The sequence below is a fragment of the Mchenga conophoros genome, linkage group LG8, assembly GCF_057382185.1.
Source record: "Mchenga conophoros isolate Kocher_MC1m ecotype Shallow Benthic linkage group LG8, M_conophoros_male_GT1.1, whole genome shotgun sequence".
Lineage (NCBI taxonomy): Eukaryota > Metazoa > Chordata > Actinopteri > Cichliformes > Cichlidae > Mchenga > Mchenga conophoros.
The window spans coordinates 28658953-28684512 of record NC_140533.1 but is presented as its reverse complement, the minus strand read 5'-3'; the positions used below and the strand labels follow the sequence as shown (position 1 = coordinate 28684512).

At 45.7% G+C, this 25560-nt stretch overlaps 1 protein-coding gene and 25 non-coding genes across 26 annotated transcripts; 8 read left to right on the top strand and 18 right to left on the bottom strand.

Moving 5' to 3' along the window:
* Positions 1-120: 120 nt before the first annotated feature.
* Positions 121-192, bottom strand: trnad-guc (transfer RNA aspartic acid (anticodon GUC)). Its single transcript has one exon. It is a non-coding gene; the product is annotated as a tRNA-Asp (tRNA).
* Positions 193-343: 151 nt separating this feature from the next.
* Positions 344-415, top strand: trnaq-cug (transfer RNA glutamine (anticodon CUG)). The gene has a single exon. It is a non-coding gene; the product is annotated as a tRNA-Gln (tRNA).
* Positions 416-889: 474 nt separating this feature from the next.
* Positions 890-962, bottom strand: trnav-cac (transfer RNA valine (anticodon CAC)). The gene has a single exon. It is a non-coding gene; the product is annotated as a tRNA-Val (tRNA).
* Positions 963-1576: 614 nt separating this feature from the next.
* trnav-aac (transfer RNA valine (anticodon AAC)) lies at positions 1577-1649 on the bottom strand. The gene has a single exon. It is a non-coding gene; the product is annotated as a tRNA-Val (tRNA).
* A 522-nt stretch (positions 1650-2171) lies between these two features.
* trnad-guc (transfer RNA aspartic acid (anticodon GUC)) lies at positions 2172-2243 on the bottom strand. Its single transcript has one exon. It is a non-coding gene; the product is annotated as a tRNA-Asp (tRNA).
* Positions 2244-2394: 151 nt separating this feature from the next.
* On the top strand, positions 2395-2466 carry trnaq-cug (transfer RNA glutamine (anticodon CUG)). Its single transcript has one exon. It is a non-coding gene; the product is annotated as a tRNA-Gln (tRNA).
* A 474-nt stretch (positions 2467-2940) lies between these two features.
* Positions 2941-3013, bottom strand: trnav-cac (transfer RNA valine (anticodon CAC)). Its single transcript has one exon. It is a non-coding gene; the product is annotated as a tRNA-Val (tRNA).
* A 614-nt stretch (positions 3014-3627) lies between these two features.
* trnav-uac (transfer RNA valine (anticodon UAC)) lies at positions 3628-3700 on the bottom strand. Its single transcript has one exon. It is a non-coding gene; the product is annotated as a tRNA-Val (tRNA).
* Positions 3701-4222: 522 nt separating this feature from the next.
* On the bottom strand, positions 4223-4294 carry trnad-guc (transfer RNA aspartic acid (anticodon GUC)). The gene has a single exon. It is a non-coding gene; the product is annotated as a tRNA-Asp (tRNA).
* A 151-nt stretch (positions 4295-4445) lies between these two features.
* On the top strand, positions 4446-4517 carry trnaq-cug (transfer RNA glutamine (anticodon CUG)). The gene has a single exon. It is a non-coding gene; the product is annotated as a tRNA-Gln (tRNA).
* A 468-nt stretch (positions 4518-4985) lies between these two features.
* On the bottom strand, positions 4986-5058 carry trnav-uac (transfer RNA valine (anticodon UAC)). Its single transcript has one exon. It is a non-coding gene; the product is annotated as a tRNA-Val (tRNA).
* A 522-nt stretch (positions 5059-5580) lies between these two features.
* trnad-guc (transfer RNA aspartic acid (anticodon GUC)) lies at positions 5581-5652 on the bottom strand. The gene has a single exon. It is a non-coding gene; the product is annotated as a tRNA-Asp (tRNA).
* A 151-nt stretch (positions 5653-5803) lies between these two features.
* On the top strand, positions 5804-5875 carry trnaq-cug (transfer RNA glutamine (anticodon CUG)). Its single transcript has one exon. It is a non-coding gene; the product is annotated as a tRNA-Gln (tRNA).
* Positions 5876-6349: 474 nt separating this feature from the next.
* Positions 6350-6422, bottom strand: trnav-cac (transfer RNA valine (anticodon CAC)). The gene has a single exon. It is a non-coding gene; the product is annotated as a tRNA-Val (tRNA).
* A 614-nt stretch (positions 6423-7036) lies between these two features.
* Positions 7037-7109, bottom strand: trnav-aac (transfer RNA valine (anticodon AAC)). Its single transcript has one exon. It is a non-coding gene; the product is annotated as a tRNA-Val (tRNA).
* A 745-nt stretch (positions 7110-7854) lies between these two features.
* trnaq-cug (transfer RNA glutamine (anticodon CUG)) lies at positions 7855-7926 on the top strand. The gene has a single exon. It is a non-coding gene; the product is annotated as a tRNA-Gln (tRNA).
* Positions 7927-8400: 474 nt separating this feature from the next.
* trnav-cac (transfer RNA valine (anticodon CAC)) lies at positions 8401-8473 on the bottom strand. The gene has a single exon. It is a non-coding gene; the product is annotated as a tRNA-Val (tRNA).
* A 614-nt stretch (positions 8474-9087) lies between these two features.
* trnav-aac (transfer RNA valine (anticodon AAC)) lies at positions 9088-9160 on the bottom strand. Its single transcript has one exon. It is a non-coding gene; the product is annotated as a tRNA-Val (tRNA).
* Positions 9161-9682: 522 nt separating this feature from the next.
* On the bottom strand, positions 9683-9754 carry trnad-guc (transfer RNA aspartic acid (anticodon GUC)). Its single transcript has one exon. It is a non-coding gene; the product is annotated as a tRNA-Asp (tRNA).
* Positions 9755-9905: 151 nt separating this feature from the next.
* Positions 9906-9977, top strand: trnaq-cug (transfer RNA glutamine (anticodon CUG)). The gene has a single exon. It is a non-coding gene; the product is annotated as a tRNA-Gln (tRNA).
* Positions 9978-19325: 9348 nt separating this feature from the next.
* Positions 19326-20760, top strand: LOC146569066 (uncharacterized). Its single transcript, XM_085285475.1, has 2 exons — positions 19326-19789; positions 20246-20760. Exons 1-2 carry the CDS (start codon positions 19369-19371, stop codon positions 20758-20760), a joined length of 936 nt encoding a protein of 311 aa, XP_085141601.1. The 5' UTR covers positions 19326-19368.
* Positions 20761-22930: 2170 nt separating this feature from the next.
* On the bottom strand, positions 22931-23003 carry trnav-cac (transfer RNA valine (anticodon CAC)). Its single transcript has one exon. It is a non-coding gene; the product is annotated as a tRNA-Val (tRNA).
* A 614-nt stretch (positions 23004-23617) lies between these two features.
* trnav-aac (transfer RNA valine (anticodon AAC)) lies at positions 23618-23690 on the bottom strand. The gene has a single exon. It is a non-coding gene; the product is annotated as a tRNA-Val (tRNA).
* Positions 23691-24212: 522 nt separating this feature from the next.
* Positions 24213-24284, bottom strand: trnad-guc (transfer RNA aspartic acid (anticodon GUC)). The gene has a single exon. It is a non-coding gene; the product is annotated as a tRNA-Asp (tRNA).
* Positions 24285-24435: 151 nt separating this feature from the next.
* trnaq-cug (transfer RNA glutamine (anticodon CUG)) lies at positions 24436-24507 on the top strand. Its single transcript has one exon. It is a non-coding gene; the product is annotated as a tRNA-Gln (tRNA).
* A 474-nt stretch (positions 24508-24981) lies between these two features.
* Positions 24982-25054, bottom strand: trnav-cac (transfer RNA valine (anticodon CAC)). The gene has a single exon. It is a non-coding gene; the product is annotated as a tRNA-Val (tRNA).
* Between the last annotated feature and the right edge of the window lie 506 nt (positions 25055-25560).

The following is a 25560-nucleotide window of genomic DNA, read 5'->3' as shown; positions in this document are numbered from 1 at the left end:
ATTCATGTTTCTTCAAGCCCATTATAGGACTAGATTATTAGATTGACTAGGATCTGGTGTGCGATTAAGGTGTGTGTGGTCATTGCAGGTAAAAGGCAGAACAGAGAAGGAAACTGCTCACTCCCCGTCGGGGAATCGAACCCCGGTCTTCCGCGTGACAGGCGGAGATACTGTCCACTATACTAACGAGGACCTCTGAAGCACTGCAATGGTCACGTCAAGCTGCGATTCGCAGCAGGTATGACAGGTAAAATTTGGCTGGCCGTGTAGAAATCCCCATCGGTTTACCAGGAACTACACTTTTATGCCTGTTTGACACAGATCTTTTGTGTGCTTCAGGCAGGGTTCCATGGTGTAATGGTTAGCACTCTGGACTCTGAATCCAGCGATCTGCGTTCAAGTCTCAGTGGAACCTCATTTGGCTTTCTAGCACTTTGCTCCACAGGTACATTAGCATTAGCACACGCTAGCATATGAATCTAGTCAGTTAAAGAGCAAGTTAGTGGCCCAGTCAGTTCCACTCCTCTTGTGTTGGCTGATCTCATCTGCACATGGTCTTCATGCTGCACCAAACCTCGCTCATGCTCTTCTGCTGCACTTTCCACTTCAGCTTCCTGCTGTATCGTTCATTAGCCACCTTGACTCAAGTCAACTTTTCCTCTTGCACTCTTCTCACTTCTAATCCTGTTGCCACCTCTGAAGGCCCGGATCTTCTTCTTGACAAGCTCTTTGATGTCCTTTGTTTGGCTAGCACACAACCTACAGAAGACAAAACCAAGAGACTTAATTCTCAATAGGGATGCAAGTAAAACAGAGAAAATGCTGGACAAGCAGAGTTGTCTAAAGAGTGAATATCAATTCCCTTGTAACCAAAGAAGGAAAAGACCCATGTTTCCGCCCGGTTTCGGACCGGGGACCTTTCGCGTGTGAGGCGAACGTGATAACCACTACACTACGGAAACCCCGAAAGACAGCTTGTTTGGCTTTCCAATGTGTCTCACTGAGTAATCTCGCACTCTGACAAATTTGGTGACATGTTCCTATCATGGCCTTGAAGTAAAAGGAGCCATGGAGAAGAGACAGACGCACTCTAGCAAGGAGTCTGAACTGTAGTCTCCATGTTAGGCTCACTTAAACTTTGGACATTTAGGAGTTCACTAAAGCAAGCACAGCTCAACATATGCTGCCCTAAGAACCCCAGAACCTCTGGCAGCAGAACTGTTGCCTAAAGCGCCCATTTGTTTCATTGCCTTGGGCATTGGCTGAAAATAGGCCCAAGTCCTGTGCAGGCCACCTAGAGCCAGTCATTTCCAAGAGCTTAGTCTGTGCCTCCATCTTCAGGAAATATAGCGACTGGAGATTTGTTGATTTGTGTGAAGTCTGTGGAGTTTGCAGAAATTTGGGCCATAGACAACTCTTTAGCAAGACGAGCATCCAAAGGTTACAGATGTCAGAGACCTGAACCAGATTTGAGTACTTTCTCTTGTCTGTGTCCCAAACAGCAGTAGAACCCCACAAGTTCAAGCAGTGCCTGCAGTCAGACACTTTTATATCAGGACGCATAAGCAAAGACGCATGCTTCCGCCCGGTTTCGGACCGGGGACCTTTCGCGTGTTAGGCGAACGTGATAACCACTACACTACGGAAACTGAGCTTGCGTACCCCGTAGTAATTAAAGGAGCATTTCAATGCTTTCTTACATTTGTGGACTTTTATGACAGATCATGTAGGACTATTGAGAAGGAGGGAACTCCCATTTGTGTCATTCTTCAAGCACTCCCCCACTTATGGCTGTATTGACAATGCAAATTGTGATCTCAAGATTGCATCTCTTGTCATGGGAGCTGATCTTCTGGTTGACAAGCTCTTTGATGTCCTTTGTTTGGCTAGCACACAATCTACAGAAGACAAGACCAAGAAACTTATTTGTCAGTAGGGACGCACGTAAAACAGAGAAAATGCTGCACAAGCAGTGTTCTCTTGGACTAGCATCTCTTCTGATGGGAGCTCTTTCTGAGAAGACCTTTTCGACTTGTGAGCGCACAGGTGGAATTCATGTTTCTTCAAGCCCATTATAGGACTAGATTATTAGATTGACTAGGATCTGGTGTGCGATTAAGGTGTGTGTGGTCATTGCAGGTAAAAGGCAGAACAGAGAAGGAAACTGCTCACTCCCCGTCGGGGAATCGAACCCCGGTCTTCCGCGTGACAGGCGGAGATACTGTCCACTATACTAACGAGGACCTCTGAAGCACTGCAATGGTCACGTCAAGCTGCGATTCGCAGCAGGTATGACAGGTAAAATTTGGCTGGCCGTGTAGAAATCCCCATCGGTTTACCAGGAACTACACTTTTATGCCTGTTTGACACAGATCTTTTGTGTGCTTCAGGCAGGGTTCCATGGTGTAATGGTTAGCACTCTGGACTCTGAATCCAGCGATCTGAGTTCAAGTCTCAGTGGAACCTCATTTGGCTTTCTAGCACTTTGCTCCACAGGTACATTAGCATTAGCACACGCTAGCATAAGAATCTAGTCAGTTGAAGAGCAAGTTAGTGGCCCAGTCAGTTCCACTCCTCTTGTGTTGGCTGATCTCATCTGCACATGGTCTTCATGCTGCACCAAACCTCGCTCATGCTCTTCTGCTGCACTTTCCACTTCAGCTTCCTGCTGTATCGTTCATTAGCCACCTTGACTCAAGTCAACTTTTCCTCTTGCACTCTTCCCACTTCCAATCCCTTTGCCACCTCTGAAGGCCCCGATCTTCTTCTTGACAAGCTCTTTGATGTCCTTTGTTTGGCTAGCACACAACCTACAGAAGACAAAACCAAGAGACTTAATTCTCAATAGGGATGCAAGTAAAACAGAGAAAATGCTGGACAAGCAGAGTTGTCTAAAGAGTGAATATCAATTCCCTTGTAACCAAAGAAGGAAAAGACCCATGTTTCCGCCCGGTTTCGGACCGGGGACCTTTCGCGTGTGAGGCGAACGTGATAACCACTACACTACGGAAACCCCGAAAGACAGCTTGTTTGGCTTTCCAATGTGTCTCACTGAGTAATCTCGCACTCTGACAAATTTGGTGACATGTTCCTATCATGGCCTTGAAGTAAAAGGAGCCATGGAGAAGAGACAGACGCACTCTAGCAAGGAGTCTGAACTGTAGTCTCCATGTTAGGCTCACTTAAACTTTGGACATTTAGGAGTTCACTAAAGCAAGCACAGCTCAACATATGCTGCCCTAAGAACCCCAGAACCTCTGGCAGCAGAACTGTTGCCTAAAGCGCCCATTTGTTTCATTGCCTTGGGCATTGGCTGAAAATAGGCCCAAGTCCTGTGCAGGCCACCTAGAGCCAGTCATTTCCAAGAGCTTAGTCTGTGCCTCCATCTTCAGGAAATATAGCGACTGGAGATTTGTTGATTTGTGTGAAGTCTGTGGAGTTTGCAGAAATTTGGGCCATAGACAACTCTTTAGCAAGACGAGCATCCAAAGGTTACAGATGTCAGAGACCTGAACCAGATTTGAGTACTTTCTCTTGTCTGTGTCCCAAACAGCAGTAGAACCCCACAAGTTCAAGCAGTGCCTGCAGTCAGACACTTTTATATCAGGACGCATAAGCAAAGACGCATGCTTCCGCCCGGTTTCGGACCGGGGACCTTTCGCGTGTAAGGCGAACGTGATAACCACTACACTACGGAAACTGAGCTTGCGTACCCTGTAGTAATTAAAGGAGCATTTCAATGCTTTCTTACATTTGTGGACTTTTATGACAGATCATGTAGGACTATTGAGAAGGAGGGAACTCCCATTTGTGTCATTCTTCAAGCACTCCCCCACTTATGGCTGTATTGACAATGCAAATTGTGATCTCAAGATTGCATCTCTTGTCATGGGAGCTGATCTTCTGGTTGACAAGCTCTTTGATGTCCTTTGTTTGGCTAGCACACAATCTACAGAAGACAAGACCAAGAAACTTATTTGTCAGTAGGGACGCACGTAAAACAGAGAAAATGCTGCACAAGGAGTGTTCTCTTGGACTAGCATCTCTTCTGATGGGAGCTCTTTCTGAGAAGACCTTTTCGACTTGTGAGCGCACAGGTGGAATTCATGTTTCTTCAAGCCCATTATAGGACTAGATTATTAGATTGACTAGGATCTGGTGTGCGATTAAGGTGTGTGTGGTCATTGCAGGTAAAAGGCAGAACAGAGAAGGAAACTGCTCACTCCCCGTCGGGGAATCGAACCCCGGTCTTCCGCGTGACAGGCGGAGATACTGTCCACTATACTAACGAGGACCTCTGAAGCACTGCAATGGTCACGTCAAGCTGCGATTCGCAGCAGGTATGACAGGTAAAATTTGGCTGGCCGTGTAGAAATCCCCATCGGTTTACCAGGAACTACACTTTTATGCCTGTTTGACACAGATCTTTTGTGTGCTTCAGGCAGGGTTCCATGGTGTAATGGTTAGCACTCTGGACTCTGAATCCAGCGATCTGAGTTCAAGTCTCAGTGGAACCTCATTTGGCTTTCTAGCACTTTGCTCCACAGGTACATTAGCACACGCTAGCATAAGAATCTAGTCAGTTAAAGAGCAAGTTAGTGGCCCAGTCAGTTCCACTCCTCTTGTGTTGGCTGATCTCATCTGCACATGGTCTTCATGCTGCACCAAACCTCGCTCATGCTCTTCTGCTGCACTTTCCACTTCAGCTTCCTGCTGTATCGTTCATTAGCCACCTTGACTCAAGTCAACTTTTCCTCTTGCACTCTTCTCACTTCTAATCCTGTTGCCACCTCTGAAGGCCCGGATCTTCTTCTTGACAAGCTCTTTGATGTCCTTTGTTTGGCTAGCACACAACCTACAGAAGACAAAACCAAGAGACTTAATTCTCAATAGGGATGCAAGTAAAACAGAGAAAATGCTGGACAAGCAGAGATGTCTAAAGAGTGAATATCAATTCCCTTGTGACCAAAGAAGGAAAAGACCCATGTTTTCGCCCGGTTTCGGACCGGGGACCTTTCGCGTGTAAGGCGAACGTGATAACCACTACACTACGGAAACTGAGCTTGCGTACCCCGTAGTAATTAAAGGAGCATTTCAATGCTTTCTTACATTTGTGGACTTTTATGACAGATCATGTAGGACTATTGAGAAGGAGGGAACTCCCATTTGTGTCATTCTTCAAGCACTCCCCCACTTATGGCTGTATTGACAATGCAAATTGTGATCTCAAGATTGCATCTCTTGTCATGGGAGCTGATCTTCTGGTTGACAAGCTCTTTGATGTCCTTTGTTTGGCTAGCACACAATCTACAGAAGACAAGACCAAGAAACTTATTTGTCAGTAGGGACGCACGTAAAACAGAGAAAATGCTGCACAAGCAGTGTTCTCTTGGACTAGCATCTCTTCTGATGGGAGCTCTTTCTGAGAAGACCTTTTCGACTTGTGAGCGCACAGGTGGAATTCATGTTTCTTCAAGCCCATTATAGGACTAGATTATTAGATTGACTAGGATCTGGTGTGCGATTAAGGTGTGTGTGGTCATTGCAGGTAAAAGGCAGAACAGAGAAGGAAACTGCTCACTCCCCGTCGGGGAATCGAACCCCGGTCTTCCGCGTGACAGGCGGAGATACTGTCCACTATACTAACGAGGACCTCTGAAGCACTGCAATGGTCACGTCAAGCTGCGATTCGCAGCAGGTATGACAGGTAAAATTTGGCTGGCCGTGTAGAAATCCCCATCGGTTTACCAGGAACTACACTTTTATGCCTGTTTGACACAGATCTTTTGCGTGCTTCAGGCAGGGTTCCATGGTGTAATGGTTAGCACTCTGGACTCTGAATCCAGCGATCTGAGTTCAAGTCTCAGTGGAACCTCATTTGGCTTTCTAGCACTTTGCTCCACAGGTACATTAGCATTAGCACACGCTAGCATAAGAATCTAGTCAGTTGAAGAGCAAGTTAGTGGCCCAGTCAGTTCCACTCCTCTTGTGTTGGCTGATCTCATCTGCACATGGTCTTCATTCTGCACCAAACCTCGCTCATGCTCTTCTGCTGCACTTTCCACTTCAGCTTCCTGCTGTATCGTTCATTAGCCACCTTGACTCAAGTCAACTTTTCCTCTTGCACTCTTCCCACTTCCAATCCCTTTGCCACCTCTGAAGGCCCCGATCTTCTTCTTGACAAGCTCTTTGATGTCCTTTGTTTGGCTAGCACACAACCTACAGAAGACAAAACCAAGAGACTTAATTCTCAATAGGGATGCAAGTAAAACAGAGAAAATGCTGGACAAGCAGAGTTGTCTAAAGAGTGAACATCAATTCCCTTGTGACCAAAGAAGGAAAAGACGCATGTTTCCGCCCGGTTTCGGACCGGGGACCTTTCGCGTGTGAGGCGAACGTGATAACCACTACACTACGGAAACCCCGAAAGACAGCTTGTTTGGCTTTCCAATGTGTCTCACTGAGTAATCTCGCACTCTGACAAATCTGGTGACATGTTCCTATCATGGCCTTGAAGTAAAAGGAGCCATGGAGAAGAGACAGACGCACTCTAGCAAGGAGTCTGAACTGTAGTCTCCATGTTAGGCTCACTTAAACTTTGGACATTTAGGAGTTCACTAAAGCAAGCACAGCTCAACATATGCTGCCCTAAGAACCCCAGAACCTCTGGCAGCAGAACTGTTGCCTAAAGCGCCCATTTGTTTCATTGCCTTGGGCATTGGCTGAAAATAGGCCCAAGTCCTGTGCAGGCCACCTAGAGCCAGTCATTTCCAAGAGCTTAGTCTGTGCCTCCATCTTCAGGAAATATAGCGACTGGAGATTTGTTGATTTGTGTGAAGTCTGTGGAGTTTGCAGAAATTTGGGCCATAGACAACTCTTTAGCAAGACGAGCATCCAAAGGTTACAGATGTCAGAGACCTGAACCAGATTTGAGTACTTTCTCTTGTCTGTGTCCCAAACAGCAGTAGAACCCCACAAGTTCAAGCAGTGCCTGCAGTCAGACACTTTTATATCAGGACGCATAAGCAAAGACGCATGCTTCCGCCCGGTTTCGGACCGGGGACCTTTCGCGTGTTAGGCGAACGTGATAACCACTACACTACGGAAACTGAGCTTGCGTACCCCGTAGTAATTAAAGGAGCATTTCAATGCTTTCTTACATTTGTGGACTTTTATGACAGATCATGTAGGACTATTGAGAAGGAGGGAACTCCCATTTGTGTCATTCTTCAAGCACTCCCCCACTTATGGCTGTATTGACAATGCAAATTGTGATCTCAAGATTGCATCTCTTGTCATGGGAGCTGATCTTCTGGTTGACAAGCTCTTTGATGTCCTTTGTTTGGCTAGCACACAATCTACAGAAGACAAGACCAAGAAACTTATTTGTCAGTAGGGACGCACGTAAAACAGAGAAAATGCTGCACAAGCAGTGTTCTCTTGGACTAGCATCTCTTCTGATGGGAGCTCTTTCTGAGAAGACCTTTTCGACTTGTGAGCGCACAGGTGGAATTCATGTTTCTTCAAGCCCATTATAGGACTAGATTATTAGATTGACTAGGATCTGGTGTGCGATTAAGGTGTGTGTGGTCATTGCAGGTAAAAGGCAGAACAGAGAAGGAAACTGCTCACTCCCCGTCGGGGAATCGAACCCCGGTCTTCCGCGTGACAGGCAGAGATACTGTCCACTATACTAACGAGGACCTCTGAAGCACTGCAATGGTCACGTCAAGCTGCGATTCGCAGCAGGTATGACAGGTAAAATTTGGCTGGCCGTGTAGAAATCCCCATCGGTTTACCAGGAACTACACTTTTATGCCTGTTTGACACAGATCTTTTGTGTGCTTCAGGCAGGGTTCCATGGTGTAATGGTTAGCACTCTGGACTCTGAATCCAGCGATCTGAGTTCAAGTCTCAGTGGAACCTCATTTGGCTTTCTAGCACTTTGCTCCACAGGTACATTAGCATTAGCACACCCTAGCATAAGAATCTAGTCAGTTGAAGAGCAAGTTAGTGGCCCAGTCAGTTCCACTCCTCTTGTGTTGGCTGATCTCATCTGCACATGGTCTTCATGCTGCACCAAACCTCGCTCATGCTCTTCTGCTGCACTTTCCACTTCAGCTTCCTGCTGTATCGTTCATTAGCCACCTTGACTCAAGTCAACTTTTCCTCTTGCACTCTTCCCACTTCCAATCCCTTTGCCACCTCTGAAGGCCCCGATCTTCTTCTTGACAAGCTCTTTGATGTCCTTTGTTTGGCTAGCACACAACCTACAGAAGACAAAACCAAGAGACTTAATTCTCAATAGGGATGCAAGTAAAACAGAGAAAATGCTGGACAAGCAGAGTTGTCTAAAGAGTGAATATCAATTCCCTTGTAACCAAAGAAGGAAAAGACCCATGTTTTCGCCCGGTTTCGGACCGGGGACCTTTCGCGTGTGAGGCGAACGTGATAACCACTACACTACGGAAACCCCGAAAGACAGCTTGTTTGGCTTTCCAATGTGTCTCACTGAGTAATCTCGCACTCTGACAAATTTGGTGACATGTTCCTATCATGGCCTTGAAGTAAAAGGAGCCATGGAGAAGAGACAGACGCACTCTAGCAAGGAGTCTGAACTGTAGTCTCCATGTTAGGCTCACTTAAACTTTGGACATTTAGGAGTTCACTAAAGCAAGCACAGCTCAACATATGCTGCCCTAAGAACCCCAGAACCTCTGGCAGCAGAACTGTTGCCTAAAGCGCCCATTTGTTTCATTGCCTTGGGCATTGGCTGAAAATAGGCCCAAGTCCTGTGCAGGCCACCTAGAGCCAGTCATTTCCAAGAGCTTAGTCTGTGCCTCCATCTTCAGGAAATATAGCGACTGGAGATTTGTTGATTTGTGTGAAGTCTGTGGAGTTTGCAGAAATTTGGGCCATAGACAACTCTTTAGCAAGACGAGCATCCAAAGGTTACAGATGTCAGAGACCTGAACCAGATTTGAGTACTTTCTCTTGTCTGTGTCCCAAACAGCAGTAGAACCCCACAAGTTCAAGCAGTGCCTGCAGTCAGACACTTTTATATCAGGACGCATAAGCAAAGACGCATGCTTCCGCCCGGTTTCGGACCGGGGACCTTTCGCGTGTTAGGCGAACGTGATAACCACTACACTACGGAAACTGAGCTTGCGTACCCCGTAGTAATTAAAGGAGCATTTCAATGCTTTCTTACATTTGTGGACTTTTATGACAGATCATGTAGGACTATTGAGAAGGAGGGAACTCCCATTTGTGTCATTCTTCAAGCACTCCCCCACTTATGGCTGTATTGACAATGCAAATTGTGATCTCAAGATTGCATCTCTTGTCATGGGAGCTGATCTTCTGGTTGACAAGCTCTTTGATGTCCTTTGTTTGGCTAGCACACAATCTACAGAAGACAAGACCAAGAAACTTATTTGTCAGTAGGGACGCACGTAAAACAGAGAAAATGCTGCACAAGCAGTGTTCTCTTGGACTAGCATCTCTTCTGATGGGAGCTCTTTCTGAGAAGACCTTTTCGACTTGTGAGCGCACAGGTGGAATTCATGTTTCTTCAAGCCCATTATAGGACTAGATTATTAGATTGACTAGGATCTGGTGTGCGATTAAGGTGTGTGTGGTCATTGCAGGTAAAAGGCAGAACAGAGAAGGAAACTGCTCACTCCCCGTCGGGGAATCGAACCCCGGTCTTCCGCGTGACAGGCGGAGATACTGTCCACTATACTAACGAGGACCTCTGAAGCACTGCAATGGTCACGTCAAGCTGCGATTCGCAGCAGGTATGACAGGTAAAATTTGGCTGGCCGTGTAGAAATCCCCATCGGTTTACCAGGAACTACACTTTTATGCCTGTTTGACACAGATCTTTTCTGTGCTTCAGGCAGGGTTCCATGGTGTAATGGTTAGCACTCTGGACTCTGAATCCAGCGATCTGCGTTCAAGTCTCAGTGGAACCTCATTTGGCTTTCTAGCACTTTGCTCCACAGGTACATTAGCATTAGCACACGCTAGCATATGAATCTAGTCAGTTGAAGAGCAAGTTAGTGGCCCAGTCAGTTCCACTCCTCTTGTGTTGGCTGATCTCATCTGCACATGGTCTTCATGCTGCACCAAACCTCGCTCATGCTCTTCTGCTGCACTTTCCACTTCAGCTTCCTGCTGTATCGTTCATTAGCCACCTTGACTCAAGTCAACTTTTCCTCTTGCACTCTTCCCACTTCCAATCCCTTTGCCACCTCTGAAGGCCCCGATCTTCTTCTTGACAAGCTCTTTGATGTCCTTTGTTTGGCTAGCACACAACCTACAGAAGACAAAACCAAGAGACTTAATTCTCAATAGGGATTGTAGAATAAGGAGGGGATGTTTTTCTCATTATCATTTAATATTTTAATATGCCATTATTAGTTCATTAGAAGTATATAACCAGCTTTGCATTAAACATAAATTGAAGTTTTTGATCTTACATTATTCTTTGCATTACAGTGATGGTGATAACTTTAATTTGATCTTTTTGACAGGTACCAGAAAAATAACATGATTTTCCATTGCAGATGTAACCATGATCATTCCACACACATTGCAGTTTGTTGCTCATTCTAGAGTTGTGCTCAAGGTAATTAAAGGTTAAAAGCTACAGCCAGCGCGAGTCTGGCTGATCTATGGAGGGCAAAGGCTTTGAGCTTGGAAGGCCGCACGCGCTTACACAGCACTTATAAGATGTCATTCTTGGTGATTTTGTGCTTAGTCATGTTTTAATATGTTTTAAGTAGAAGTAGCTGATCCACCAATATTCATTTAATATTATATACTTGATTTAGAGCAATACACACTGATGGTCTTAATAAATGAAAGAGTCCTTGTAGTTGCCATGTTGTGTCTCAGCAGGGTACAGACGGTTCCAGGAGAAGGGGGGCAGTTAGCGTCTGCCCTCGGGAAGGAGACAATGTTATTTTTTGTGTTAAATAAAATTGTCAACATTGATTGTATTACACCTGTCACTACGCATGAGGGGGCGTTCTAATACCCTGATTTCATAAAACTATGGAGATGTGTTTTTTGAGATGAGATCTGAGACTGTCTGCATACAGTGTCCATCTCCCACGTGTGTGATCATTAAATCATCGTTTGACTCAACCCGACCGGACCAGTGTTGTTATTGTGGGTTTTTCCTCTGGTGTCCATCTCCAATATTTTTGAACCATAACATTTTGGGGGCTCGTCCTGTGGTATTGGGGTGGACGTGCGAGGTGTGGACGGTCTGAGGTTGTCGAGCGGACAGGCACGGACCAGGGATCTGATGTGAGTGAGCTTCCCGGGTGCATCTAAAAGGTAAGGCACTGCCTGTTGAGTTGATTCCCAAATTGTGCCAAATTGGGCTGCATTAAATTAAAAGCCTGCTCACTGACGTTGCTGGTGGGTGTCTGTTTTGATTTTGATGAGAATCACCGTGTGTTATGCAGTTAAAGTTGTTTAAGAGTATTTAATGAAGTTGAAGAAATATGAAACTGTTCCCAGAAGTAACAGAGAATGTTGGGTTTGAGTCCCTGGATATTGAGCTGAAGGCTCAGGTAGTTTGGTAGGGAAATTAGGACAGAAACTGTTCCAGAAGTAACAGATACTGTTTAATAGTTTTACAAATTAGGACAGAAACTGTTCCCAGAAGTAACAGAGACTGTTTAATTGGTCGTAAAAAAGTTATCTTTCTTCGGTGAGACCCGTTATGGTAAAATTTTTCAAAATCGGTTAGGTTAAAATTATTATAGGACGGCAGCCCAGAAGTCTGCTAAGAAGCACATAGCCCGGGGGTTACGCCCCCTCCTGGCCGTGGACGCGCGGTCTTGACCTGTCGGCGAACAGGGGTAGTTCAGTTTTGGTTTAACTGTGGGGTACAGGGCATCCCGAAATAAGCTAGGAGTTACCGAGACTCCTCATCGTTTAAAACGGTGTCATGTGCTTGTTTGGACAAAGTTAAATTGAGTTAGGGATTTAGAAGTTAGGTCAGAAACTGTTCCCAGAAGTAACAGATACTGTTTGATTGATTACAAAAAAGTGAAGCTTTCTTCGGTTGGACCCGTTATTTTAAATTTGTCGAAATTTGTTAGGTGCTGAATTTGTCAGGCCTGTCAGTGGTTGTAAATATAAGACGTCTTTGTGATATAAAATAGAGTTTTGTCTGAGCTTTGTGTGACCCTGCGTGTGATGAGAGCGCAGCTGCAGCGCTGAGAGCTATTTTTAGACGGTGTGAACATGCAAATGAGCGTGTGGCTGGGAGGAGAACGGAGCTTTTCACTTCCTGCCCAGAGTGTGTGTGAGCCTATAAGCAGAAGGCTTTTTATTGCTGAAAGTTTGTAAATATGCTGCTGGTTTTGATGTTATAACAATGTAAATAGTTTTTGATTTAAAAAGAGTGGTTTAAATAATTTTCAGACACACCTTGCAAATGTGCTTATAATGAGTTGGCACTCGGCCTTTGAAGGTCAGAAGCTTCATTCGGCGTGACTGTCCGGATTGATAAAGTGTAGTAAATGCCTTGAGTGCAGAGGGTTAAATGCAAACAAGCTTACAAACACATAGGATATGATCAGAATAGATCCCTAGAAGGCTTTTGAATGTTTTAAACCAAGTGGGAATCACTAGAAGGTTATTTGTTAATCACAGTTGATTTATGTAATGTAAAAAGCATTTAAGACTGAGTAACTTCAGTTTTTGAGGAGCATAAGAGAGTGTTCCTAGATCAGAGTAAGCTGCTGTAAGCCAATTGAAAACAAGTTAATTAAATCTTAAACATTTTATACTGATAACACAATTGATTTTAATCCATATCTTTAAATAAGTAAAGTTCATGAAGTTTTCTGAGCTGCCATGACACAGAGAAAGTGGAGTGTTTCACCCTGAAAGGATGAAATGATGCTCTGCCTTTGTTGTCAAGTTCAAACATAGGCCTTAAATAAATATGAGCCACTAATAAGCGTGACATAATTAATAATTTCAAACAATAAAGCACATTGGGTGAGTGACCCAGGTAACAATAATTTATGAGCACGCAATAAAGTGGACCTGTTAGAACCCCTTTGACATTTGTCCCTTCAACAATAAATGATTATATTGTGTCCCATGCACTAAACAGTCCCATTTAATACTGTTAAATCGTTGTTTAAATAGAATAAGCAAACATGTCTGTGCTTTATTTTGCAACCTGTAAATGTCACATAGTGACTGAGGAAGGTGTTTCACCTTATGAGATGACAGTGTGGTCCGTGATTGAGCTGCATGAGCTAAATGCCTATATACAACGTTGCCTATTTTTATTTCAAGGCTTAAAGGAGATGACTGAGCATGAAAATGATCCAAATTGGGAGCCCACAGAGGCCGCCCACTTTGCTCAGGCTATGATAGAGTCGGTACTAGACGGTTTTGATTTTGATATGCTTGCTTGGGAAATAATATAATTATCTGTGGAGATGTCTCCAAGCGATTAGTAGATTTAAAGGAGACAAATGTGTGCTTGAGAGTGCGTGGTTGAAATTGTGTGTGTGGGTGTGTGTTTGAAAGGCTTTGAAACATAGATTTGATTTGAATAAAGCTAATCACAGTACTATGGTTTGGCATTGAAGTAGAGCGAGCTATACAGCTAATTATTGAGGAGTTTGGAATTAATTGGTCCATTGCTCCCTCGCTCGGTAAACAACACAGTGAATTTGTTAGTTTGTGAGCAAACATGATATTGCTTTGGAGCAATTTTCTGTGAAAAATTTAAGGCTGTGTGAATGCATTTGAGCTGTGTTATTGTTTTGTGCCCCAAAGTTAACATGCAGTGTGTATGAGTTTATAACATTTATGTTACAGAGTGAAAAGTAGTTATTAAAAGTGAATATTGAAAGAGGCTTGGTTAAGTCTTGACACACTGCGTTGGCTGTATGTCTTACCAAGCAGATCACAAGGAGACAGTGACCCTGGGAGGAGCGAAAGTATTTCTGAAAGCTAACAGGCAGACATTGCGGAGTGATCCAGAAGGAGGAGCCGTATAACGTCACAAAAAAGGGAGGTAAGCTTGTGTTCTAGGATAATGGCTGACGGCCCGAACACGACACCTACTGGGCACAGAGGCTATAAGCCTCTAAAGGAGCAGCAGCAACAGTTAAAAAAAGCTATTCGCTTAGCTTCCCCTGGATCAACAAAGTTAGCTGAGAAGGAAGGCAAAGCAATGGAAGCTGAGCTAAACAAGCTTATTGCTTCCCAACAGAGAGGGCTGGATGACAAAATAGCCCTAAGTCTTGTGCTCAAAATAGAAGGAGAGAGATGTGAGCAGCAATTGGAACAACTGCAAGCCGAGGCAGAGAAACGTTCAATTAACTGGAAAATTAAACAACAAATCAAGAAACTACAGCAAACTCATGCAAAGTGTTGCAAGTGGATGTTCTTGTGGAATGGAGCATCTTCCTGGATGGAGGAGGATGACACACCTGAAACAGAAGATATGGAAAGCATAATAGAGGCTTTGAAACAACTGAAAGACCAAAATAAGAAGCTGGAAGACCAAATGAAGAACTGGATTCCAAAACCAGGAGATGCTAACAAGTATCACACAGCAGAGATTCTTCCTTGGGCCACATTAACATCTAATGCCGTAGGACGACAATATGTCATGCCTGTAATGACCCTCAGAGGAGGACAAGTTCAAGGCCCCGATGGACAGACGGCAGTGGTTGTGGGAGGAGTAGCTGATGTTGAATACACCAGAGCACCAAGGGTGTTTCATAATGAAGGGCCTATGACAGTTAAATGTCAGTCCCTGAATGGGGAAGGGAAAGAGATAACATCAGCCGCAGAGGAAGGCTTGCCTTTGCCTTCTGGTTCACATGAGGGAGGAGACAGGCCAAAAGCCGAAGCATCAAGAGAGAGCCTGCCAGACCAGACTGGAGAAGCGGATTGGACCCCAACAAACGAGGAAATGATTTCACCGGTGGAAAGGATGGCACAACCGGCTTTCATCGGACTGCCAACACCAGCAAGAGAAGAGCAGGCCCAAACCAGGTCAAAACACTCCAAAGCATTGGCCAAGTCAGACACATGGGCAGGAGAAGTATTCGGACGAATGCTTGAAGCCCCACAAGGGCTATTGGAAGTATTAAATACACTGAAGACCGTAAAGGACAAAATGACCAAAAGCATGGCAGAAGAGGAGAGCGACAATGATTCATCTACCACAGAGGAGGAAGAAGATGATGAAGATAACGACAGAGGAGGAGTCGCGTCAGAGCCAAGTATAGCCAGGAATCTTAGGTCAAGACAGGTGAAAAAAGAGCAGGGACAGAGGAGGCCTATTTTTAAGAGTTCAAAAGGCAAGGGAAAATTGGGACAGTGTAAAACTGTGACCAAAGCAGAAAAAGCTGCGGGCACTCATTATAATTTGCCTTTAGTGGCTGGTGCAAAAAATGAACCAGTGTACCGCGCATACAAAGTAAGAGATTTGGAGGCATTGGTTAAACAGCTTCCACCTATAACTGGGGGCGGAGCAAGGTGGTTGCATGAATTAGGCAGACTAACAGAAGGAGAGGAGCTTGCGATTGGCGATTTTCGCGCCATTTCTGCGCGGTGTATGCTCGGTGGTGGGCTAGCAGATGTAGAGGCTATAGCTCGCACAACTCGCCATGCAAATGATTTGCCTTACCATGAAGTGCAATGTGCTTTGTCTGACGCAGTCCGTGAAAAGTACCCAACCCCTAATACAGGAGCCATACCTAAAATAATTTGGGACCCCCAAAACACACCTAGAGAGTTTTTAGAAAAAGCCAGAGATCAGTGGTTGTTAGAAACAGGTACCCATCCGGGTAGAGAAGGTGAGCATCGGGCATGGTTTCGCTCAGCGGTGCTGGCAGGGCTGCCAAACCAGGTCACAGAAGATCTACAGAAAAACCCAGATTTTGCCGTAGCAGATTCGGTGCAGTGGGAAAGACACGTCTCACATCGTTTGCAGCTGGAGCAGGACAGGGCGAACAAGCAGAAAAAAGAGTTGGAGGAGGCACAAGCGTCTCTACTCAAACTACAGTTGGTGGAGGCCAGAAACAAAGCCAGCGAAAAGAAAAAAGAGGAAAAAGAAAAAACAGAAAAAATTATGATAGTTGCGACCCAGCCTGGTCCTGGGCCTGAATGGCCAGATAGTGGCCCGGGTCCCTGCACTAATGACGGATGGCCCGCCAATGCACCAAGGCAGAACCAACCCACAGGGAATTGGGGAACCGGTGGATCGTACAGAGGGCGTGGTGGCTCAGCGGGGGGAGTACAAAGAGCTCGTGACACGGGGAATCTCAGCAGTGTGCCTTGGAATGTCTGTTGGAGGTGTGGAGCAGAGGGTCATTGGAACAGAAATTGCCCAGAACGTCGTCAGAACTATCAAAGACGAGGCTACCAATCCCAGGCACGTGGAGCTCCGAGAGCAAGAGATGGCTCTAGGGGAGCATATCAGGCCCCAAACCCGAGTGCAGCACCAGCCGCGCAGTATCCAGTGGCTGACTGGAGGGAGGACCAGTACTGAAGGGACCCGGAGGGACCAAACAGTATGGTGGTGGCAGATCCCATGCTGTTAATGACTATAGAAGGGACAGAATTGCCCTTCTTAGTAGACACTGGAGCAACATATTCAACCTTGAGAGCAGCACCAGACAGTGCAACGTTGTCCTGCCACACAGTGAACGTGGTGGGTTTTTCCGGGATCCCGACAACTCTGCCAGTGACTGACCCAGCTTTGACAAAGCTGGGCAAGCAGACTTTGAAACACAACTATGTGGTGTCATCGCAAGCGCCAGTAAATCTTATGGGCAGGGACCTGCTCGTGAAGTTGGGCGCCACAATCACATGTTCAGCAGATGGATTATCTGTGACTCTGCCAGGGGGCCAGCATTTTCCGTGCCTGGGAACAAGTTCAAAGACTCAATACCTGCTCCAAGACTGTGAAAGAGCAAAAGTCAATATCTACTGGGGGAGACTAGTGAAAGAGGATGTTCTGAGGCAATTTCAGCTGTGGAGACCCTGGATAATGAGCTTGGCAGTTTACTCCCGTCCGCGCGACCCTTACCACGTTACCCTGTTTTATGATAAAGAGAATGACGACACCTATCGTGAATTATTTCAATCTGATCTTGAAGGTCAGACGTGGAATGTGCAAACACATGACATCTACATCGGACCAGAAGGTGTAGCCGCGGCTGTGAAATTAACTGATGAACAACTGCCTTGGTACAATGTGGAAGAAAATTCAACCCCTCACATTACATTGGCGGTCCACCAAGGTCATGGTGCAGGTGATCTAGGTCCAATGGTCAGGCGAGCACTGGACGACACAGGGTGGCAAAGAACCCAAATTCCTAACTTATCTTATGCTCCAAATTGTAAAACCTATCGCATAACTTGTGCCTGTGAGGATACAGTGATCTTGGAACATAAAGAAATTTCAAAAACACATGGTGAGGAGTGTGTAGATCATCCTCACGCAGTTGCTGGACTGTCGAATCTGCCGGACAGTCTATGGTCAAAAGGGCCCACGGATGTTGGCCTAGCTAAGTGTCCTCCTGTCTTGTTCCAGCTCAAGTCACACACACCAATCAATAGACCACAGTATAAACACAAGCCTGAAGCAGAGGCAGGAATTACAGAAACAATAGAAGGCCTGCTAAGGGCCGGGGTGTTAGAGCCCTCTCACTCACTGTGGAACACACCAATTCTACCAGTGGAGAAACATGGAACAGGAAAATACCGTATGGCACATGATTTGAGAGCCATTAATGAAATATTGCTCTCTACTACTGCACCGGTACCAAATCCGTACACAGCTTTATCAGCTATCACATGTGACCAAAAGTGGTTCACGTGCATTGACCTGGCAAATGCATTCTTTTGTCTTCCTCTGCATGAGTCACTCAGAGACATTTTTTCATTCACATACAGAGGCCAACAACTCAGATACACACGTTTGCCACAAGGCTTTGCACTTTCTCCAGGCATTTTCAATCAGGTGCTTAAAGAAGCCCTGTCGTCATGTAATTTGCCTAATGATTGTACATTAATACAATATGTTGATGATCTTCTCATTGCAGCCCCGTCAGCAGCGGATTGTACAGCGGTATCGTTCGTTGTGTTGAATAGGTTGGCGGAATGTGGCTTTAAAGTGAGTAAAGACAAGCTGCAGTTAGTTCGCCCTGAAGTGACCTTTTTGGGCCGGGTAATCGCACACAAATCAGTGGGTTTGATGAACACACACAGAGACCAAATTTTGACACACCCAAAACCGCGAACTGTGAGAGAAATGCTTTCTTTTCTTGGTTTAACAGGTTACAGCAGGCAGTTCATTCCGGATTATGCAGGAAAAACTGCCCCTTTAAGGGGCCTAATGAAGCAAGTTGGTGTTCGAAACTTTAAGGCTGAGTTGCCTTGGACGCCTGAAGCTGAAGCCGCATTTATTAGGGTAAAACAGGATTTGTCAAGGGCCTCAGATTTAGCCACACCCAATTATGATGAGCCATTCTATTTGGATGTTTCTGAAACAAACTCAATTGTAAATGGAGTGTTGTTTCAGAAAAAAGGGGGGGGGGGGGTAGAGAAGTGCTCATGTATGTTAGTGTAAAACTACATCCAACAGAAGCAAAGCATCCTACATGCACACAACATGCAGCAGGGGTTGCTAGAATTATCCAAAAAACAGCACATGTAGTGAGAGAACACCCACTAAAAATACTCACTACACATAGCATAGTGGCATACGTAAATTCACAAGCATTTTGTATGTCACCACGGGCACAACAGAGACTGAGCAAAGTCTTAGAGGCCCCAAATTTGACATTCACACATGAAGGAATTAACATGGCAGATTTAATGGGTGTAGGGGAACCACATGACTGCGCCAAAAGAGCACAGATCGAGGAAAAGATTAGAGAGGACCTGAAGGCCGAACCCATACCGGGAGCTGAGGACTGGTTCACCGATGGATGTTGCCACCGAGACGAAGGAGGACTGAAAGCAGGGTATGCGGTGGTTTGCAGAGTAGAAGGAGATTATCAGGTCAGAGAGTCAGGAAGGATTGAGGGAAAGCAGTCGGCCCAGAGAGCTGAAGTGATAGCCTTAGCTCGAGCTTTGAGACTAGCCAAGAACAGGAGAGTGAACATCTACACTGATTCGGCATATGCGTTTGGAGCAGCGCATGTGGAGCTGCCTCAGTGGAAAAGAGCAGGATTCAGAACAGCAACCAATGCACCTATTTCCCACAAACATGAAATGGAGGAACTGGAAAAGGCCTTGGCTGACCCAGAGGAGGTGAGCATTATAAAATGCAAAGCTCACTCCCAAGGAACCAGCATGGTGGAAAAAGGAAACCAGAGAGCAGACGAAGCCGCAAAGGAGGCCGCAGGCTACAAAGGACAGAGACAAATGATACAGGTAACATCAGAAGAAGAGATACCTGTTGACCTGATTGAGGAAGTTAAACGGGCCCAGGAGGAGGCATCCCCAGAGGAAAAGGGGGTGTGGAAAAACAAAGGAGCCTGGCAGGATGGACATTTGTGGAGGGGGCCAGACGGGCGCCCCGTGCTGACAGCCAAAATGGCAGAACAGAAGGTGGATGAAGCCCACGGACTTGCCCACGTGGGGAGAGCCCAGATGGAAAGAAATTTGTGTCATTGGTGGCATCCTGAGCTGCGAGGAATGATAAGGGAGAAGGCCAGGATGTGCTTAATCTGTGGGGCATACAATCCTAAGCCAGCAGTAAAACCGGAAGTGGGTAAGTTTCGGCCCCCTGAGAGGCCGGGAGAGGAGATTGTTATTGATTTCACTGATATGATTGATTCCGGGCCGGGCGGTGTAAGATATTTGCTAGTGTGTGTTGACGCTTTGACCGGCTGGCCAGAGGCCTGGGCTACAAAAAAGGAGGATGCTAAGACTGTCATTAAGTGTTTAATCAATCATTACATTCCCCGTCATGGGTTCCCGAAAAGAATTAGATCAGATAATGGAACCCATTTTAAAAATCAAGATTTGGAAAAAGTAGAAAAAATGTTGGGCGTCCAGCATAAATTTGGAACGGTCTATCATCCTCAGTCTCAGGGGAAAGTAGAAAGAATGAACCTAAATTTGAAAAACAAATTGGCAAAAATCTGCGCGCAAACAGGGCTAAATTGGGTCGCAGCCCTGCCGGTTGCGTTGATGACCATAAGATGTTCTGTTAATCAATCCACAGGTTTTACACCATACGAGCTGCAAACCGGGAGACAGTTTCCGGCACCTTGGACGGTGGGCTCGGGTGAACGGGACAAAAAGGGGAACCGGTCCCACGCAGACTACTGGAACGAGCTAAAGGCGCTAGTGTCCAGTTTCACGAAACAGGCGGCTTGTAAAGGGCCCACAGGAGAAGGAGAGGTCCCAGACGCGAAAACAGTGTGGCTGAGAGTCATCAAACGAAAGTGGACGGAGCCCCGCTGGACTGGTCCATATGAGGTATCGGCTCGGACGGCGACAGCGGTCCAACTGAAGGGGAAAGGCGACACCTGGTATCACTGGACGCAGTGCGCAGCTGCGCACGAGGGCTTGGTGGGGAAGGATCAATCTCAACCCGACGCAGGTGAAATTGAGCGGCACAATAATCCCTCACACCTGTGCAACGGACCGACCGGTAGTCTACCCGGAAGGTCAAAGAAAGAAGAGCAGCCAAGGAGGAGATCGCCGCGCCAACGAAAAGGAGCGGTACCACACTGAACACCATAAAACAAGAGAGAGGCTCTGATAAAGGGCTTTGAACTTTTTACTACACCATAACATTCACATACCACCATGCCATCACAACAATTAGACACTGGTGAAGAAAGAAGAGTCTCAAAAGCCATCACAATGTTCAAAATTATTATGAGTTTGATGTTAACTATGTTGCTAATCATGGCTATTTGTTTTTTGATTTGTTTGTTGCAGACCGACCCGGGAAACCAGTCTGAGCACGGAGGCCATGCCAGTCCGGCGTTGTTTCATACACCAAGGACATCACGCGTGGTCCATAGTGATTTAAGGTTGCGGGCAAGAGTGAAGCGCGAGGTCTCTGGTAAAAAGGATGAGTGTCTCAGCACATATGGTGGTTTAGAATTAGATTATGTTATTGGCTCCACAACTTCCTTTACGTTTGATCTGTGTGATGTTGTTAATTGCAGGGACGTCGGCAGTGCTTGGAGGGGATACAATGTGTGGGTCTGTTGGGATTATTCAGTGAGTACGCACTGTGAGAGGGGAAATCGTCCTTATGACAGCTGGTGCCGTAATTGGGACCAGGTAAGGGGTTACACTGGGCAAAATTGGGAACCGTTAGAATCAGGATCAGAAAACGGGCTTAAACTACAGAGTGATTTTAGCCCCTCTGGAAACGCGTTAACTTTATCATTGGGGAATTGGGATCGCAAACAATCTATGTATTTAATTTTGGGGGTGGAAATAGCGGGGGTTGATCCAAAAGGGTTAATTAAAGTTAATTTCCTAGAAAAAACTAATCGTTCTGCTTTCTTTCCAGTGACTCCAAACAAGAATGTAGATAGGATTAATTATGTTCATTACAATGTACTGAGGCTCTCTAACCTGACCAGAGACGGATTGGAGGGCCTAAAGACCCTTTCTGAAACTATGCATGATCACTCCGGTGTAGGTAATCCGTTGGAAGGCTGGCTGACCTCAGTGTTCGGACGGTGGAAGGGGGTCATCGCTTCGGCCATGTTTTCTTTGTCTATTGTGGTGGGTATTATGGTTATTTGTTGTTGTCTCATCCCTTGTGCCAGAAGAATGTTCAAAAGTATGTCTGTGAGGACAGTGGACCCTGGAGTCATTACTCCAATGTCCATGATGCCAATGATGCATGTGGAACTGAATGTGTAGGCCGAGGAGGGACACAACTGTTTGTGACCTCTGGATTCTCCAGAGGTCAACAGAGGGAATTGTAGAATAAGGAGGGGATGTTTTTCTCATTATCATTTAATATTTTAATATGCCATTATTAGTTCATTAGAAGTATATAACCAGCTTTGCATTAAACATAAATTGAAGTTTTTGATCTTACATTATTCTTTGCATTACAGTGATGGTGATAACTTTAATTTGATCTTTTTGACAGGTACCAGAAAAATAACATGATTTTCCATTGCAGATGTAACCATGATCATTCCACACACATTGCAGTTTGTTGCTCATTCTAGAGTTGTGCTCAAGGTAATTAAAGGTTAAAAGCTACAGCCAGCGCGAGTCTGGCTGATCTATGGAGGGCAAAGGCTTTGAGCTTGGAAGGCCGCACGCGCTTACACAGCACTTATAAGATGTCATTCTTGGTGATTTTGTGCTTAGTCATGTTTTAATATGTTTTAAGTAGAAGTAGCTGATCCACCAATATTCATTTAATATTATATACTTGATTTAGAGCAATACACACTGATGGTCTTAATAAATGAAAGAGTCCTTGTAGTTGCCATGTTGTGTCTCAGCAGGGTACAGACGGTTCCAGGAGAAGGGGGGCAGTTAGCGTCTGCCCTCGGGAAGGAGACAATGTTATTTTTTGTGTTAAATAAAATTGTCAACATTGATTGTATTACACCTGTCACTACGCATGAGGGGGCGTTCTAATACCCTGATTTCATAAAACTATGGAGATGTGTTTTTTGAGATGAGATCTGAGACTGTCTGCATACAGTGTCCATCTCCCACGTGTGTGATCATTAAATCATCGTTTGACTCAACCCGACCGGACCAGTGTTGTTATTGTGGGTTTTTCCTCTGGTGTCCATCTCCAATATTTTTGAACCATAACAGGATGCAAGTAAAACAGAGAAAATACTGGACAAGCAGAGTTGTCTAAAGAGTGAATATCAATTCCCTTGTAACCAAAGAAGGAAAAGACCCATGTTTCCGCCCGGTTTCGGACCGGGGACCTTTCGCGTGTGAGGCGAACATGATAACCACTACACTACGGAAACCCCGAAAGACAGCTTGTTTGGCTTTCCAATGTGTCTCACTGAGTAATCTCGCACTCTGACAAATTTGGTGACATGTTCCTATCATGGCCTTGAAGTAAAAGGAGCCATGGAGAAGAGACAGACGCACTCTAGCAAGGAGTCTGAACTGTAGTCTCCATGTTAGGCTCACTTAAACTTTGGACATTTAGGAGTTCACTAAAGCAAGCACAGCTCAACATATGCTGCCCTAAGAACCCCAGAACCTCTGGCAGCAGAACTGTTGCCTAAAGCGCCCATTTGTTTCATTGCCTTGGGCATTGGCTGAAAATAGGCCCAAGTCCTGTGCAGGCCACCTAGAGCCAGTCATTTCCAAGAGCTTAGTCTGTGCCTCCATCTTCAGGAAATATAGCGACTGGAGATTTGTTGATTTGTGTGAAGTCTGTGGAGTTTGCAGAAATTTGGGCCATAGACAACTCTTTAGCAAGACGAGCATCCAAAGGTTACAGATGTCAGAGACCTGAACCAGATTTGAGTACTTTCTCTTGTCTGTGTCCCAAACAGCAGTAGAACCCCACAAGTTCAAGCAGTGCCTGCAGTCAGACACTTTTATATCAGGACGCATAAGCAAAGACGCATGCTTCCGCCCGGTTTCGGACCGGGGACCTTTCGCGTGTTAGGCGAACGTGATAACCACTACACTACGGAAACTGAGCTTGCGTACCCCGTAGTAATTAAAGGAGCATTTCAATGCTTTCTTACATTTGTGGACTTTTATGACAGACCATGTAGGACGATTGAGAAGGAGGGAACTCCCATTTGTGTCATTCTTCAAGCACTCCCCCACTTATGGCTGTATTGACAATGCAAATTGTGATCTCAAGATTGCATCTCTTGTCATGGGAGCTGATCTTCTGGTTGACAAGCTCTTTGATGTCCTTTGTTTGGCTAGCACACAATCTACAGAAGACAAGACCAAGAAACTTATTTGTCAGTAGGGACGCACGTAAAACAGAGAAAATGCTGCACAAGCAGTGTTCTCTTGGACTAGCATCTCTTCTGATGGGAGCTCTTTCTGAGAAGACCTTTTCGACTTGTGAGCGCACAGGTGGAATTCATGTTTCTTCAAGCCCATTATAGGACTAGATTATTAGATTGACTAGGATCTGGTGTGCGATTAAGGTGTGTGTGGTCATTGCAGGTAAAAGGCAGAACAGAGAAGGAAACTGCTCACTCCCCGTCGGGGAATCGAACCCCGGTCTTCCGCGTGACAGGCGGAGATACTGTCCACTATACTAACGAGGACCTCTGAAGCACTGCAATGGTCACGTCAAGCTGCGATTCGCAGCAGGTATGACAGGTAAAATTTGGCTGGCCGTGTAGAAATCCCCATCGGTTTACCAGGAACTACACTTTTATGCCTGTTTGACACAGATCTTTTGCGTGCTTCAGCCAGGGTTCCATGGTGAAATGGTTAGCACTCTGGACTCTGAATCCAGCGATCTGAGTTCAAGTCTCAGTGGAACCTCATTTGGCTTTCTAGCACTTTGCTCCACAGGTACATTAGCATTAGCACACGCTAGCATAAGAATCTAGTCAGTTGAAGAGCAAGTTAGTGGCCCAGTCAGTTCCACTCCTCTTGTGTTGGCTGATCTCATCTGCACATGGTCTTCATGCTGCACCAAACCTCGCTCATGCTCTTCTGCTGCACTTTCCACTTCAGCTTCCTGCTGTATCGTTCATTAGCCACCTTGACTCAAGTCAACTTTTCCTCTTGCACTCTTCCCACTTCCAATCCCTTTGCCACCTCTGAAGGCCCCGATCTTCTTCTTGACAAGCTCTTTGATGTCCTTTGTTTGGCTAGCACACAACCTACAGAAGACAAAACCAAGAGACTTAATTCTCAATAGGGATGCAAGTAAAACAGAGAAAATGCTGGACAAGCAGAGTTGTCTAAAGAGTGAATATCAATTCCCTTGTAACCAAAGAAGGAAAAGACCCATGTTTCCGCCCGGTTTCAGACCGGGGACCTTTCGCGTGTGAGGCGAACGTGATAACCACTACACTACGGAAACCCCGAAAGACAGCTTGTTTGGCTTTCCAATGTGTCTCACTGAGTAATCTCGCACTCTGACAAATTTGGTGACATGTTCCTATCATGGCCTTGAAGTAAAAGGAGCCATGGAGAAGAGACAGACGCACTCTAGCAAGGAGTCTGAACTGTAGTCTCCATGTTAGGCTCACTTAAACTTTGGACATTTAGGAGTTCACTAAAGCAAGCACAGCTCAACATATGCTGCCCTAAGAACCCCAGAACCTCTGGCAGCAGAACTGTTGCCTAAAGCGCCCATTTGTTTCATTGCCTTGGGCATTGGCTGAAAATAGGCCCAAGTCCTGTGCAGGCCACCTAGAGCCAGTCATTTCCAAGAGCTTAGTCTGTGCCTCCATCTTCAGGAAATATAGCGACTGGAGATTTGTTGATTTGTGTGAAGTCTGTGGAGTTTGCAGAAATTTGGGCCATAGACAACTCTTTAGCAAGACGAGCATCCAAAGGTTACAGATGTCAGAGACCTGAACCAGA